Source organism: Hylaeus anthracinus, unplaced genomic scaffold (assembly GCF_026225885.1).
Source record: "Hylaeus anthracinus isolate JK02 unplaced genomic scaffold, UHH_iyHylAnth1.0_haploid 11994, whole genome shotgun sequence".
NCBI lineage: Eukaryota > Metazoa > Arthropoda > Insecta > Hymenoptera > Colletidae > Hylaeus > Hylaeus anthracinus.
Window position 1 is genome coordinate 476,948 of NW_026534341.1, and position 17,393 is coordinate 494,340.

The 17,393-nt window shown below is 36.4% G+C and overlaps 2 protein-coding genes across 6 annotated transcripts; one reads left to right on the forward strand and one right to left on the reverse strand.

The window, feature by feature from the left end:
• Positions 1 to 599: 599 nt before the first annotated feature.
• On the reverse strand, positions 600 to 6,408 carry LOC128889099 (retinoblastoma-like protein 1). 4 transcript variants are annotated; one of them, XM_054146454.1, is made up of 8 exons: positions 6,067 to 6,408; positions 5,028 to 5,559; positions 4,645 to 4,941; positions 4,090 to 4,185; positions 3,832 to 3,929; positions 3,362 to 3,742; positions 1,896 to 3,278; positions 600 to 1,811 (listed from the first exon to the last, which is right to left on the reverse strand). In XM_054146454.1, exons 1-8 carry the CDS (start codon positions 6,202 to 6,204, stop codon positions 1,626 to 1,628), a joined length of 3,111 nt encoding a protein of 1,036 aa, XP_054002429.1. In that variant the 5' UTR covers positions 6,205 to 6,408; the 3' UTR covers positions 600 to 1,625. The 4 variants fall into 4 exon arrangements, with proteins under 4 accessions (XP_054002429.1, XP_054002428.1, XP_054002431.1 ...); XM_054146453.1 differs by having other exon boundaries at positions 3,362 to 3,745; positions 6,067 to 6,407; XM_054146456.1 differs by lacking the exon at positions 4,090 to 4,185 and having other exon boundaries at positions 6,067 to 6,405.
• Positions 6,409 to 7,272: 864 nt separating this feature from the next.
• On the forward strand, positions 7,273 to 16,788 carry LOC128889098 (polycomb protein Asx). Of its 2 annotated transcripts, XM_054146452.1 has the most exons (8): positions 7,273 to 7,932; positions 8,060 to 8,319; positions 8,432 to 9,553; positions 9,636 to 9,914; positions 9,990 to 10,814; positions 11,040 to 11,279; positions 11,655 to 11,698; positions 12,171 to 12,310. In XM_054146452.1, the coding sequence occupies exons 1-7, from the start codon at positions 7,677 to 7,679 to the stop codon at positions 11,658 to 11,660; spliced, it is 2,988 nt and encodes a 995-aa protein (XP_054002427.1). In that variant the 5' UTR covers positions 7,273 to 7,676; the 3' UTR covers positions 11,661 to 11,698; positions 12,171 to 12,310. The 2 variants fall into 2 exon arrangements, with proteins under 2 accessions (XP_054002427.1, XP_054002426.1); XM_054146451.1 differs by lacking the exon at positions 11,655 to 11,698 and having other exon boundaries at positions 7,275 to 7,932; positions 12,171 to 16,788.
• Positions 16,789 to 17,393: the final 605 nt, after the last annotated feature.

Here is a 17,393-nt window from a genome sequence, read left to right on the forward strand (position 1 = left end):
CGGTAAAATACCATCACGTCGAGGTACGCTATGTTCTGAATTTTTAAATAAAAAAAATTGCAAAATCTATTAAATATTTATCGATATACATATTGTTCTTAACATTATATTGGATCAGGTATAACATATAAAATTGTCGACTTTTATTCTTTCTAATTTACTTCCGAATTACAATACTATGTACATATAAACTATTTAATAATTATTATATGCCAATAAAACTCTTTACATTTTCGTTTTATTAAACAGAAAGATTGTTAGAGGAACTGCCGTAATTGCGCAACGAGGAACAAATTCTCTCGACAATTGTACTTTCTTTTTTACCGAATTGTTGTTCTAGTTCGGGAACTTTGAAAGTGCACATTAAGGGAAATGTTATGTGATCGATGATACTGAGAAATTTGTAAATGATCATGCTATGCCTTCTGTCTGAGAATCAATTTTGTTTACTTATAAACTTTATCATTTAGAATGTTCCGTACTGTACAAAATGTCCTAAAGAAATACGAAAATAACCTCCTTTCCAATTCTAAGTCACTCGAATGTTATTCTTATCTTAATAATAATAGTATTTGTAATTTATATATATTGTTTGGTAATAAAAGACAGATTAATGAGATCAAAAGAAAAATTTGAAAAACACTTATATCTAATATACGCGTTACTTGCAACCGGGAACTGAAACAGTCTCAGTTCACGAACGAAATATCCCGAAAGACGCTAATAACTTATTACACTCAAGACCAAGAATACATTGGACGATTAAATGTTGAAATTTTGTAGTTTCAAACTTATCTCTAGTAAATTTAATTAAATATCACCCAAATCGTATTTGCATGCTGCAAGAGCTGCATCGCTCGCGTAGTATGCTTAAATCTACTGGTAAAATAGAGTTTTTTTACCATTTATGGCCGTAACTTTTATAAATTCTTCATACACATATATATAACTTCAGAGAGTACATAGCTCGATCAAAATACTATTGATCAGTGATATCAACAAAAGTCAGAATCATTTCCAGTGAAATGTAGATAATCACTCTTGGTAGCACCTTTCCAGTCCTTTGTATCTCGTGCAATTCAAACCAGTTGTAAAGTTTTGCTTGCACACTCCTTTAAGATTATAATATTAAAAATCTATTTCTTATCAAGTAACAACGAATCGCTTATGTAATAGAATATATTTTAAAAATCAAACGTTCACGAATAATATCAAAATCTAAGAAAATACGAAGAAAATGCCCAGTTTATTCTATTTTCGTACGTATACGAAAAGGTAAAAAAAAAAAAAAAAAAAAAAAAAGAAAGAAAAAGAAAAAGAAGAAGCACTGGAAATACAATTCTGGCTTTACTCAATATGACAATATCGTTCCCTTTATACACGATTAGGTATGTATAAAACGCGGCTTTTCCGTGTCTAACATAATCACACCTGAGAAGCGAATATTTCGTTTATTTTAAGCCACACAGCCAAGAATTAAAAATTCGACTTTGAACATGTTTTCTCTACTCCTTTGTTTTTTTTAAAAAAGAAATTTAAAAGGAAACTACGTCAAGCGTCTTCTAAACGATTTCCTTTTGTTACCCATGCGTACGATAATTAAATTCAATGCTCGGTCGCGTTCCTCATTGATTTTGCGTGCGACGTTCTCCGATAATGTTTTCCAGTTTACGAGCAACGAAGGCAGTTGTCTTCTTAATGGGGGACCTTCCTTCTGTCATTTCTACGTCGGTGTCGTCCGATAAGAGTCGTTTGCCAACTGATCGCTTTGGATCGACAGAAATCATCATTCTATTAATGGCTTCCAAATCCTAAGGAAGGACAAACATAAAAAATATATAAATAATCGAAAATGAAGAAGGGGATACAATGTTACTTAATTAATGTTGACTTACCTTGGCAGGACTACGACTGAAGCAATAACTAAGTTGGGGTGCTGGGGAAGCTGTAATCGCCTTTGGGTCCAAGGTACGCGTCAAGATGCTACCCGTGACACGTCTTACGGGAGAACTTGTCAGAGGTTTTCCCTTTGGGAGCGGGCTCAACGATAGATTCATCACGCTCCCACGCGACAATCCCAATTTGTTCGCCACCTCTTTAACCTGTGGCACGTACACGGTATTGTAAAATTTGATCAGGTCACCGCGCGTTTCTTCGCCGAAATTCTGCGATGTTCCAGCCATATTCGTAGGTGTAGGAGGTGCCACGTTAGCTTCCCTATCCGCGTCGTTTTGACCCGGCTCTTCGTTACTCATCTGCGATTCGTTCATGGGTGTTTTAACGATAAGCACCGACCTGTATATATGAGACTCAGCTTGCGGCTGCAATCGATAACACCGCATGATCTCTGTGAAAGTGTTCTTCTCCACTTTGGCTAACTTGCATATTACGTAAATTGCACACATTAAGATCTGATCCAGGTGTCTGTCTTTCATTAGTTCCGTTCGCTCTTTGATGGAGTACTCGAAGATCGTCCAGATTTTCTTCTTCAGGTCGATGTCCATTATTTCCAGCGAGCCGCATAAGTCTAGCATGCGCACGCTCGCAAGATTGTAAAATTTCCTAAAGAATAATGCAACGGAACCGGTTCTTTTCGGTTTCGCGGGCTCCCTGTTTACCGTAACCGTTTGCATCGGTGTACTCGTGGTCGGTGCGTTGGATGACCGCGGAACAGTGATCTGTTCGGGTAGCAGAAGTATTCTCGAGTTACCATCGATGGTTAAAACTTTCGATGGCAGGACACTTTGACCAGCTACTCGTAGAACGCTCTGTCCGCCGATTCTAGTGTCAGGGAACAAACGTTTTTTGGCTATACCAGACGCTGCGACGGGAGATTGAAATCTTTCCGAGGCGGAGGAGATAGGGCTTTGCTGCACATCGTGGTGAGTACCGCGGTCCAACGCGATTCTCCTCAACACTGGTTGTCCAGGTATATTTGGGTCAACAGTCTCTAACGTTCCTGGCAATGAAACTTCTTCGCAGCTCGGAACCCCTTCCGACGTGGACTGAATGGCCCCCCATAAAGGACTGTCGCTTTGCCACGCGAGCGACTCTAAAATTTTCTCCTCTATTTGATTTAAATGCTTCACGACATCGCGCGACAATTGATCCTCTGCTCTGACTATGATTTCTATTACTTTGTAGAAATAGTAAGCATCCAAGTTTAATGCGTTCAGGATCCAAGGGAACACTTTGTCGTTGCTTTTATACGAGTAAATAACAATTTCTAGGCAGCAGGCAAATAAACATTGAATGAAGACCTCGTTCATGAGAAGATTCTAAAACATACCAATACATGTACATGAATAACAATTCACAGATCTTAAGCACCTGCAGTCTCTCACTATAATAATAATCATACCGTTACATCGTAATTTGGTTTCTTGCGTTTCTCATCGTTTAAAATCATTTCTAGGAGTCTGTAGAATAGAGTTTGGCCTAAGTAAAGTCTCTTCTTTCCAAAGTCGGAGGTACCATCACTAGCATTTGTACTTCTGTTGTAATTAGCGCAAAACTGTTCCCCAATTTCTTTGACTTTCACTTCGACAAGCGATTTTGCATCTTGGGAACAGTTGTTTAAAATTTGCAACAAGTTCTCGCTCGGTGATGTTTGTCCTGCCAACATCGCTTGCAGTCGAATTACACTTTGTGTTGCAGTGGACACTGGTGTCACATTGGTAATATCTTTCGGTCTAAGGTAGCCACGACCAGTTAACGGAGTGGGCGGAGCCAAGTGCTGTATCTGCTACAACAGATTAAATAGTATCTTAGCAGATCTGAAATCACAGCCTCTCGAATCAAACGAACGAACGCAAGTTGTTTAATATTTACCCCGCTGTATTGCTCTCTTTTCATTTGAAATTGTTCCTGAAGGTCATTAATACTGATCATCTGCGTGGGGGAGCCAATATTATTACTGGCATCATGACCTAGAACAATATGAAATTACACGTAACATGTAGTATGTATCGGTATCAAATTCCTGTAAATTATCGTTTATAGCAAACAAAAGTACGACGCTGTGTATGTTGAATGTCATTATTATTTATCACAGCACAGAATTAACCCTCCTATGTGTCATAAACCTACCTTTAAGAGAAATATGTTTGATCAACTTATAAGTTATATTTCCTCCGACTATTTCCAAGCTCGATTTTGCATTTAGTCTGACTCTCTTCCATTCAGCTTTAAACCATAGGCAAGACAAAGCAAACAAAGTCGGTTAAAAGCAAGAAATGAAAATTATTAACACACAGAATAAAGATAACCAGACACTTCTCTATTAAAAAATGTAAATAAAAAAAACATAAGCAGATTTAGAAGGTAACATCAAAGATTATACATCCATTAATTCATATAGGGAATATACATTTACTTATCGCCGATTCGATAATTGAATAATGTGCGATAATAAAACAAACAAATTAGATGTGCTATGAAGTTGTGCACGAAATACTTAAATTTATCATTCGAAAAAAGCTTATATCAATACAACCTTTAAAGCAGAACAAATTAAAAATCAAAAGCATACAAACATGCAATGTACCGAATAACATTCATTTTATTTACAAGCATTAATCCCTTAGTACTATGCAAAATTAAAAGCGATATGTGTAGATGCAAATTAATAAAAAAAATGTTTACCTAAGAAAATTCTTTCGTCAAAGTCTCCGACGCTCAGTACGTGTTGTTCGTATACTTTATTGATGGCTTTGTTATTACCATCGAAATTTAAAGCTTCCAGAATACCAGAAAAATTTGATTGATCTCCGCGCAAAACTCTTTCCTTAAATAATTGATTAATATGATTCTTCAGGTAGTACTCTTTGATAACTTTAGCTTCAACCGCGATAGCATCGTGACGTTCGCACAATAAACTAACAATACAATTAGCCGTTTGCGGCGGGCTGTAATTTTCGTCGTTGAAGTTACGAGGTAGACCTGTCGATGAATAATGGAATAAATAAATTAATAAAAAAAATTGCGCTAGCTTATACAAATTTAGAGTATATATTTATTAAATTCACCTGGAAAGTTAGGATTCAAGAGATCTTTCCTATTAGCCAATAAAGCATTGCTGTATATAAGATCACAGCAAACCAGAAGCAAATGATAAGAATTGACCAAGTCATCAGAGATATCTGGAAATGCTCCTTTTATGCAAATAAATAACGTCCAACAAAATTCGAATACTCTAGCAGGTGTGCAAGGTAACGCTTTATGTCTCCTGGATCTCGGTGGCCTCGAGACATCGTCCGCGGGATCTTTGAATATGTCCGTGAAAATCGGTTGATACTTCTTAAATATGACCATAGAAACAGAGAAGTTTCCTTCTAGCTTCTCGATCTTTGAACGAAAGTCTTGCGACATGTTGGCCATGTCTGCCCAAGATTTACTTTTCGTGAAGAACTGTATCAAGGGGAGATTGCACAATTGCAACAGACGTGTTAACGACACACAATTGCCTTCCACATTAGCACCTGTCTTCCCAACAGTAGGTATGGATGACTTACGGCATGCTACATACAATGCACACCCAATCCAATGCAACTGGTCACCCTGGAAATAGTTGCAATATATAATTTTTATTATGTACGTATATATGTATGCATGATAATTTAAAAAATATTAATACGCATAAACTTTTAAAGCATACATTTTCAGAAATATCATAAGATTTTTATATGGAAAATAAAACATGAGAGTGGTAACAATTGAATCTGTGAGAGGAATAAACAGAAGTTGGTCTCTTTGTGAATTCGTTTTTGTTATGTAGAGACGCATATTGCATTCGAAAATCGTTACGTTCGAGGAACGTTCTCTTTTATTGTTTTAAACTGATGAGTTTTGGCCGTTGGACTAAATTAATTTGTGGAATTCAACGGTATCAACCAAAACTCACCAACCATCGAACGTCGCACAACAGTCAAATTATTCGTTCTTTGCGAATGAATATCGAAAACATCCACGATGTGTGGTGGAGAAATTCGAAAATTATTTTAAGTAATTCGAAGGAAATAATAGAGTTCGAAGTAGCCATAGTAGCGGGGCAATTGAAAAAGATACCTCGAGAGTGTAATTCTGTCGAATAGACTCGTAGGATTTCCAGGCTTCGGACGCAGCAGTCGCATCCATATTCAATTTCTGACACAAATCTTGATGTCTACTGTAAGTAGAATCCTCGACGTCGTCCGACTGCCCCATTTTTGTCGTGAAACTGATGGAAAATCGTAGGAAAACACGACCAACTTATAACGCTACACAGGACCGAGGTGCGCCATACGAGTACATACGAGAGCTCCGCGAAGGTTTGGCGGGAAACGACACGAGCTCCGCCATATTTGCCATGTTGGCGGGAAATGTAGAACGGCAATTATAAGAAAAAAATTCTTAGGTCGATCTCGCGTCAGTGTTGCCATGTCTACCTATTTTAGGAATCCTACTAATTTTATTGCATTCTGTTATTCTACTCTAACCATTTTAGAATGTCTCGACATTCCTGTTTTCCCAGGAATAAAGTCCAAGCTTTGACTTCATCCCCCTACTTCCTTTTAACCTCTTCATTATAGAAATCCTTTCCTAATGTTTCTCATACTTGAATATGAATAGACATACACAAGTAATTTACAGTATATTCCACGACTTTTTCTACGTGACTTAATTTTTTTGTTCGTATAATTCGAGGAAAGAATGTTGTACGAAAAATCAGAAATTGAATCGAGTCGATTACCGACAAAATGGCGATGTGGCGTATACTGTAGAACCTCGTGTCATAAATAGGAATAAGGTTTTCTTTTTTCTTTAAAGAAAAGCCGGAGATTTCACGAAATTCGTGAATGTTTTGAACAGCAGAATGCAATAAGATCAGAAGACATGACAACGTTGTTCATAAATTAGATATTTTGAAAGATTAAACGCTTTGGCGCGCGAATCGAGTTGCGTACAGAGGAAGGGGTAAGCAAAGCCTAGTGAATTTCCCCTTAACGAATAATTTTTATCTATTCCCCATTTGCATTATTTACAAAAAACAAATAAATGCTATCTATTTTATAAGAAGCAAATTAGTTTTGATCTCTTCTAAATATTATTTTTGCGCAGGGTTTGCAAATCCTTTACACAACACGATTCTATCTATCCTCCTATAGAAAAATTTCCCAATTATTTTCCCAATTATAAGTTTCATTTTGTTCGAAGCAAAGTATCGAATCAAATTCAGTGCTATTCGATATCTGTAACAAGTAACAAATGCGTATGAAATTAGATAGCTCTCTATGTATACGGTTCGCTTCCATGGTATAAATATGTAAATACAATATGGCCGACAGAAGCGGAACGTTGCGAGTTTTTCCGAATGGCACTTTGCCAATTGATTAAAGAACAGCGAAGTTTGTATATTCGCTGGCGTTTCGTGTGTGAGCGCCGTTCAAACAACATGGATTAGATGATAGAGCGTGAAACGTTTGGACTTTTCGAACGTTACGAGATGTCACGAAGGTGGTGTTATTGAAGAATGTTTATTTCTTGAGGGAAAGAGAGTAATCGTATTACCGAACTTTCTGCAGCAATATGAGATAAATCGTTACGAAATCCGTGTTTCGTCGAGCACAGCGGTACCGTGGGTTTACGTTCGATTTGCCGGCATTTCGTTCAACAATGTCTAAAGTATAGGTACTGTCATGGACACAGATGTAGAACTTGCCAAAGGTGAAGGGTGTGAAACTAGTCCAGGTTGCTCTGGCTATTCTAGCATGGTGCACAGCAAAAAAGTTATCAAACATGCACTACGACAACAGGCCAAAAGACGTAGAAAAAACACAACGATAGCAGCTGGCAATTCTCGCACTTTGCCAAGGATTGTCGTCAAACCATTGCCTCCACCTCCCCCGAATGACCCGCCATCTCCGGTCAACAATGTACAGCATATTAACAATAGTGAGTGAAACATTTCCAACAAGTAAATTTTATTAAAGATTATGTCTATCATATAATTTCTATTATGGTTTGTACATCTGTTTCGTATATATGTTATATATTTTAACGTAATTTTAAATAAATATAGCTACCGAAGAGCCTGCTGCCACAATGAGAGAAGTCCTGGCTAGTTTGCCAGGATTTAGCTTAAAGTCTGGGCGTAGACGATCGACGAAGAGATTGTCGGCGACCGCGCAGCTGGAGGCTGGTCTTGTAGATCTTGAGTCTCCAGCGAGTATTCTAGCGAGCACGAGTTTGCGTGCTCTTTTAAATAGGCATACCTTTCAAGGTTTACCACCTTTGTATCAAAGAAAACTTGCGCAGCTTTTGCCTGCTGTAGATAGACAGGTAGCGTTGTCAATATGTTTTCAATTATAGCATATTAACGATTGTATTCATTTTTGAAATCTTCAAAATGAATATGATTTTTGTGAGTGTATACTTTGTCTGTTGCTGTTAGGATGCCGCCACATCCGGATTGAACAATGAATTTTTCGCGCGAGCGTGTCTGGAATGGCGTAAACGCTTGGCGGAAGGAGAATTTACTCCAGAAAATCAACAACGATTAAAGATGGAAGCAGAGAGGGATAAGAATAAATTAGATCCATGGAAAGTGAAGCATTTCGAGCCGATATGGGGTGAAAAACGCGAACCCAAACTTAGGTCGGGTCTGCATTGTATTTCGGAGTCAAGATCCAGCGGAGCTGTAACGCGTTCAAGTTTAAGACTTCGTTTGGAATCCACTGTAGATATACCTGTATCGGATACTCCTTGTCCTATTATTATGACTGAAGATAAAATCGAAGAAGATAATTGTAAAATTGACCCTAGCATTAATAATTCGGACGAATTGAATGAAACAGCGCGATTACAAGAATTATTACCAGCAGAATATAACGATACAACACATACATTAATAGATGAGAAACATTTAGAATCTGTAAACATAAGTTCTGTAGAAACGATAGCGGATACCGAAATGCAACAAGTTAAACCAGAGGAAGATGAAAAACTTACGACACTTTCGGAGAAGCAAGATGTAGTCGAAAAGAGCGAAATAATAACAGAAGTTTGTCAGGAAAGTATTTCGAACGCGTATAAAGAGGAAATTCAATTACCTAAAAGTGAAAACGATCTCCAGCCAGTGAAGGATCATATATTCGAAGTTACAGAAGAGGATACAAAACTTTTATCAGAGGAGAATACCTCGCCGATATCTAGCGAGCACATAGAACAAGTATCTCACACACCTAGCGAAACGACGCCTCAAATATCTACGGAATGCACGCCTCAGACTCCGATAGATGAAGTACCTCAAATATTGAAAGAAGAGATGCCTCAAATTGCCGAGGAGCACATTTATCCGATCTCTGATTGCGAAACTACGACGATCCTTGAAACTTCACCGTCTCACGAGCAAGTTGGACCAACAGAAATTGTTATGGAAGACACAACGTTGATTAGCAATAATCAGGCTGAAACAACTCAGGTTCCTCATGAAAATCCAACAGACGGTGAATCGCAGATTCCCGAAGGAATGGAGATCGATAGCGAAACGTTACAACGTATTCATGAATTGGAGGTAAAGACAAATACTGTCTATAGAAAAATTTTAATTTTAATTTTAATCGATTATACTAATAGCTCGACGCATTTATTTGTAGGTGAGAGGAGAAATGCGGGAAGCATACGAAGAAATTTCGGGGTGCCCCGAGGAAATAATGTATCCAATTCTCGATGGAATGGAGATGGGAACGAATAATAGAGAAGAGACTGAAACACAAGTGGTTTCGGGTCAGCCCGAAACCACTAGAGATCAGCAAGATGTAAACGGCGGGAATGAAGACGAAGCTCTTCGAGAGGCTAATAATTACGTTTATTCTGAAATGCTAGAGTGTAGCTGGTCAGACCCAACAGTTAATAATATTAATAATAACAACAGGGTAAGTGTGTGTGTGTATGTATATATATAATAACCGAATTATGGTATTAAAGGAATTTTTGTTTACTTGGTACAGACACAGGAAGAACTTCAAGTTCCGTGGCCACTAGTAGCCGCAGCTTTGGATGGATCTGTAGCTGCTAACATTACAGTGACTACTCAGGATGAATGTAACGATACACCTACTACAACTGATTCGACGAATCAATCTCAACAGTTCATTAACGCGGATTCGAACGTGGAATCGGTTAACTGTATTCAACTACCAGTTGTTCAAGGCACTCAGTTTCAGTCGGAGAGTCTCGCGATTGGCACACCGGGTACAAGTTGTATCATGAAGAACTTCCAATCTCAAAGTTCGCCAATCCTCGCGTTTCCACAATTACAATCAATCAGATTCGTGCAAACCAGTTTTCATTCCGACCAAACCGCCGCCCCGTCTTTGAATAGTACGTCTCCGATAACTGCTCAACTTCCCAATCAACAAAACACGAATTCACAAGTGAACATAATGAGAACGCAAGAAGAGGTAACTCAATTAAACGTCCAGAATAACAATGCGCGAAACGTTAGAAACAACGCAACGCAAAATCAAGTACCGAATCCCGTGCCGGCTACGATTGGTGTGCAGCCACAGAATCGCGCGCAAAACACTATCGTTATTCAACATCAAACGCCAGCCCCTACACAACCGCGACAAGTCGTCGCGACCATCCAACAGCAACAGTATCCCGGAGCATCGGTCGCGGTGTCCTCGAGATCCTCTCGTTCTACTAATCAAGGCAGTCAAAGGGGCTCTAGAAATAACAATAAGGAACAAGGAGGGGGCAGATCTCGCAGCACTACAAAGGAACCACCTGGTGCAGTTAATTTGGAACGCAGCTATCAGATATGCCAAGCGGTAATTGAAAAGACACTATTGTATTGTTTGATGCTTTAAGAACCTGAAGAGTAAAACGACGATCCTTAATTTTAAGAGTTCGAAATTTCAATTCCTCTATTTTTTTTTCTATTCTTCGATGTTGGATTTTAGAGTCCTGAGTAATCCTAATGTTTCTGGAGACTCTAAATTGTATAACTTTTTTTTCATTATTGTAAATGTGAACGTTTTTTTTTATCTTTACAGGTTATACAAAGTTCACCAAATAGAGACCAATTGAAAGCTCATTTAAAGCCTCCGCCTAGCTTACTTGCCAGAGGTGATGGTGCGTTTACTACTAATAAATCTGGCGGCCGTACGGTTACGACCGTCAAAACTCAAAAACCACAACAAACAATGCAACACAACAAACAAGCTCAAAATAAAACCCAAGCAGTTATGCTGAGACACGTGTTTACCACAGCGCGTCAAGCTACGTCAGCGGAGGTACGACATATCTCTTTGAAAAATTATATTGCGGTAGCTTGCACTATTTTTCTTTCGTTTTATTCTCGACTCGAACGTGCGTGGCTTGCATACCAGTTATAAACATACAAAAAATGCATGGATAGGTAAAAACTTTCATTCGCAAACTAATAAGTTACGAAGTATACGCAAAACTGTTAAGCTAAAAACCGTACGAAAAATATAACATTTTGAATATTTCAACACAGTAGAAATTTGAACAAAATAATACGTTGGAGGAACACAGACATGCTTATTTCCATTTATTTAATCTCGCAATCTGCATATGGATCACTCGTATAGAATAGAAACTCAAGCTTGCATCATATACTACTTTATATTTTTCTGTGTGCACAGTGCTAATCTTGCGGGTGGCTTGTGATGATCACTGTATCATACAGGTACCTACATAAATAACTCTTCTTACTAGTTTTGAGTTTCTAAAAGTAGCAAATACGACATTACAATCTTCAGTTTCAGAGGGGGTGATAGTATCGAAATAACGAGTCGATGAAAACTTATTCAACCAATGCATTTTACATATTTTTGTTCAAAAACAAAATGCGAGGGTAATGGAAGGTCTATCGCTGACTCTAACTTACTAGGAATTATTAAACGCGAGAATCACATGTTTTCCGTTACAATTGTAGAAATTAAAACAAACGACATAACTAAGAATATGATAAACATAGTTAATATAAGAAAAATAAAATAGGAAATTGCTAATTCGAATATTTTGATAAAGTAAACTTATTTCTGTCGTTTTTTTTTTTTTTCGAGTAAATACATATTATTTGTAGCAGTTTAAATACCATTGAGAAGAAACGTAACGGAGGACTTGTTTTATAGCTACTGACAAGGTGAAATTTTTAGGTTCCAGAAAGCAATACGGTAGCACAGTTAGGATCCACGACGACAGGTGGATTGGGGCAATATATACTCGTACAAAGGACAGGAGTTGGAGATAGCGCTCCAAGAGCATCCTCTGCTCCACCTCTGCCTCCACAAATTGCTGGGATGGGAGTTGGAGTGCATTTAGTGCGTGGTAGACCAGCAAGCGCGGGAGAAGGTTCGCACCAAGCCGTGACGTTGAAGGCAAGGGGTGTCGATGGCAGAGGAGGTGGGGGCGCCGAACCTGGTGCACCTGGTATGATAATGGGAGGCGACCCACCACCCCCATGTGAATGTAATATGCGTGGTGCTATGGTAATATGTCGGCAGTGCGGCGCCTTTTGCCACGATGACTGTATTGGGCCTCAACGTATTTGTGCTACCTGTCTGATACGTTAATCATTGTTTACCAATTGTTTATGTATAAATACAAAGCCGTGTGACGAGAGTGCTGAGTATCAAATTACGGAAACAGAGGCATTAGAGATGTCGTTGTTTCTTTGGATCTTTACTACAAAAAGAAAGAAAACAGTGAAAAATATATTGCATAAATTTCAAATAGATGAGATGAGATTTCATGTCTTCAGCGAACAGCCGAGTTTGTTGTCCAGCACTTTTAGCGTGAACAGTGATTTGCGTAGTTGAGAGATGGGGGGGGGGGGCTACTGTTGCAACTATTTCGAGATATTCTAATTGTTTCGTCTTTTTTTTTTTCAGAATTGATCGGTAGGTATTTTTTGTTTGAAAAAATGTTTTAAAATTTTGCTGTGTATCATTTTATCTGGTTTTCCTTTCGTTTCTTTTATAACGAATTTCAATGCTTTTATCGAATTGAAGGTAGCGGATTACCTTGACGATCTTGATAACGAAAGTATTGCAACTGCGTCCTCGTATCCTCTTGTCTAATAAGACAAAGATAAATCTCTTACAGTCAGATTCTAATACCGTCTTCCAGTAAGCATCACATTCTTTAATATGCGTCTTTACTATTTATTTATTAACGAAAGTTAAGTTTATTCTTATTACGTAGGTGTTCCTGTACACGATGATCTCAAACGCGTTAAACAAAAATATCGAATAAATTATTCTTAGATACTCTTGTAATCGTGTTTCTCTTGACACATCGAACAGACTTTCTACACGTCGTGAACGAGTCTCTATAGAACATCATCTTGTACAGGAATATCTCGGGACGAATATCGATGATGATCATTATTATTAATCGATTGCCAACAATGACAAAATCTGATTAGATATTAAAAAGTGTAGAGTTTACGTATCTTAGCTTTACCTCTCACTATGTTGTAAACATTTCTCTAGGATAGCATCGAATACGTTATTTGCTTCGCGTTAGTGTGAAATTAAACGTCACGAGTGAGATATAGAACACGTAAAATAAAGTAAATCAGTCACACAGTTCTACGATCGACATTGCATTGTGTATATAATTCGCATTTCGAACGATCATTCTTTTTTTTTTCGAGTACGTTTCTTATAGTCTCTTCTCATAGACTCTTAATTCACGAACAGACTCACGGTGATCGAAATCTGCCGTATATTATTTTCTTATGCAACCGTAGTAAAGTACTGGATCACGATCGTTGCGTCTGTGGATAAGCATAATAACATTGATTCACGTTTTGCTAGAGAGAAGTAAAATACACGTTATACATCACCATTTTCATATTTCATATGTTTATCAATGAATTTTCATATTTATGTTTAGTTGGAATCATCGATAAAGGCAAGTAGTATTAGTGCGATTCAATAGAAAACTATTGTGTATTAGTCGCTCAATTGTAAATAAAATCATATACGTTTAATGTGTAAATTCGTTTAATATGCGCAGTGTGCGTGAGATTACAGTGTGGATTTAACGATCGTAAGCGTTGTAGAGAAACGATTACTAGATCAGGATACAGCGATTACGCTGATATCTGATCCAGTTTGCGACCTTCCAGTACTTACGAAGTTCGTTTTACTTTTAACACAACGTTAACGTGCGCTGAATTCGTACTTTAAGTGATGACATATTACCTATCGAAAACAGCAATAGCCACTTATATGTATGTACAAAGATATTCTATATTTAAAAGTGCTGAAATTAAAAAGTAGCTTTAAGTCAGACGTGAGTATTCCTTTCGAACCATGAAATTATTTTCATCGCTTTTCGAGCTTCGTTACAAGAATTACGATTAATATAAGCAAAGAGATCTACCCATAAAATTTGCTTCGCAATATAATACTTGGATCATTGAATGAAAGCAATCATTTTTCATAGAATAGTCGGGTATTCCATCAATATTCTGACTCTTGTAGTCAACCACTGTACTGAACGGGATCTGTAAGATACCAATCAAGATTATATTGGCAAAGTTTGAAGAAAATCTATCGATGTTTGTAGCACAAGGATGAAACATTTATCGCGAAGCTGAGCTGTATGAAAATTATAAACATTCAAAGAGCAAATTGTGGTATTATATTCTTCAAATTTTGCAAATACAATCTATAATTTTAATACTGTCTATTAAAACTGTTTTACTGCGTTTAAATACATCTGTATCTACGAATTAATATTTACATGCTTTAAAGTGTATTTGTATTACTTTATAATTTTAATAGATCATCGCGTATAGAATATTTTGTGTATATGTTCGCATAATCTTGTTTTCGATCGATGATTATATTTAACGTTACTTCTCTTGTACGTTTTCCTTTTTTATGTTTTTCACGAAACTTTCAACATTTTCGATCAGTGTGATTTTCCATTTTCCCATACGCATCTAATAGAATTAACGGCTGTGATAATGTTTCTCACTGGAATTTTCGTTACACAATATTGTACTAGTTTTCCAACATAAGTTTCATTCGTTCAATAAATCCATTAGAAAATTTTGTGACGTGTCAGTATTACATGTAAATATTACTTTTTATACGCGTCGAATGAACTATACTTAGCGAGTGTTGTATTAATTAATCGGTAAGCAAGATTCACGAGACGTAATGCGAAGTTTTGTTTCAATTTCATTGCGAAGATAATATTGCGAATTTCGGTAATTGATTGTCGAAAAAATTGTTGCTTTAATTACACTTTAGGAAACGTCTGTTTCGAAAGAATGATCGATACTGTACGATCTTCGAAATAAGATTTTTTTAATAATATTCCGACGCCTGATTAATGTAAATACTAGGATATTAGTATCCTAAGGGAATATAGAACGAAGTACGTTTTTTTTTTTTTCATGTTAATTAAGACTTCGACCGATTAAAAAAAAAAGAAACTCGATGGCATTTCGAATGGCAATAAAGGAACAAAGGGCATGCGTAAAATTTTGAACAATCGATTCTAATATTCAGGAAGTCTTCATCATTCAGGGAATTGATAGCTAAATATTAATAATAATAAGACGAAGAAATGTTAATGATCTCATCAATTTACGGGATCTTATTTTATACTTATAGCAATAATAATAATAATAATAATAATATTAATAATAATAATCTGTACAAATGTCGCGTTAGTTAACATTTCTTCATCTGCTTTTATCGACGGAATATTTGAATCGACTTTTAAATTGACGATTATAAGAAATGTAGAGATTCTAGTTGTGTTTCGAGAATTATTTTTGACTCCGTTTCAATAGTGTATTTTGTACAACAAAAAGATCAACACATCAATGGACGTATTATTTTATATAATTGTTTCGTAACTTAATCGTTATATATTTTAATGTTTGTTTGAACGAACGATGGAGGACAATTGTACAGAATGATATTTTCTGATCGAACGATGCGATTATTTTCTAAAAATCAATGGCATATTAACGAAACTGTTTATACAAAAATGTTTAGCTTTAGTGCTGTATATAGTGAAAATGATTTTTTTTTAAACAGAAAGGTCATATTTGAAGATGAGTTTCCGAACTTTTCGAAGGATTCGAATTATCTTGAAATTACTTTAACCACTTAAGAAATAATCATTTTTACGATAAAATTTACTCTTCGATACTAAACGTTTTCCGTGTGAACAGTTTTCTAAATATATTCCAAAAGTTTAGATACTCGCATCGATAATTTTGTGAAAATCATCCTGCACGTAATTGTAACGATTTCAATATTTACAATAGAGTACAGAATAAGAGTAAAACTTCTGTTTGGAGAAAACGCCTTAAATGATGGATTGGAATAAAATATATTTTGGTCACTTTCATCATAAAAACAAGATTTCTAATAATCATTCATTGGTATACATATACATTGCACATAAAAAATGTTAACTTAATATAATCAATGATTTTTTACCATCATATAAATCCTCTTACGCCTTGTTGTAATGTCGTAGCGTTGTGACTCTGTTGTGAGAAGTTCTAGGTTAATTTTATTATAATAACATTTTAGAAGTAGAAAATCATGACTGGCGTTCATCGCGCAAAACGTTGAGGGGACATTTCGTTACGTAGATTTCGTCTTCGATATTCTATTATTGTACATCATTTTTGAGGTACTATGACGTGTGTATCATTTTGATTTTTGCTGGAAATCATTAGGAAAATCTATCTGTGACTAAAAAAATAAATAAACTCCGTTTTAACCGAAACAATCCGTCCATTTGTGGAACTCACCAATGTACATCACATATCAACAAATTTATAGTTTCACTGTTAACGCATACAATTCAGTGCTAGACCGTACCCAGCATTATTCGTAATGCGATTCGTATTCTTTCGTTTTCTCTTCGTTTGTACTCTGAATCGTAATCGATTTACGTTTGTACATTTTCCATTTTAACAGCACTAATCTGTACAAGCGAACAGTCGCTTCATTGTACTAAATCTCTATGTGTGGCTGCAACGAGAGCCACATCTTAATGCATTTCTCTTCCGTCTTACGACTCGTTTCAGCGTACAATTAATTCATTTGAAACCGTATTAAATACGACGGGGAACAAAGAATCTTTTAGCACTTAATATTAAACGTTGTACAAATAATTCGTATTTTAAATAATAATAACAAGCAAACAACAAAATAAGAAAATTACACTACACGTTCGTACCAATCGCATAAAATACATCCACAATTATACTTATAGTGTAAAGAAACACCTTCGAATTTACGCAGAGTTAAATAAATAATTATAATAAATATTGAACGTACAAAATAATAAATTAATATCACGAACATCAGACAAAAATGTTAAATTAACGA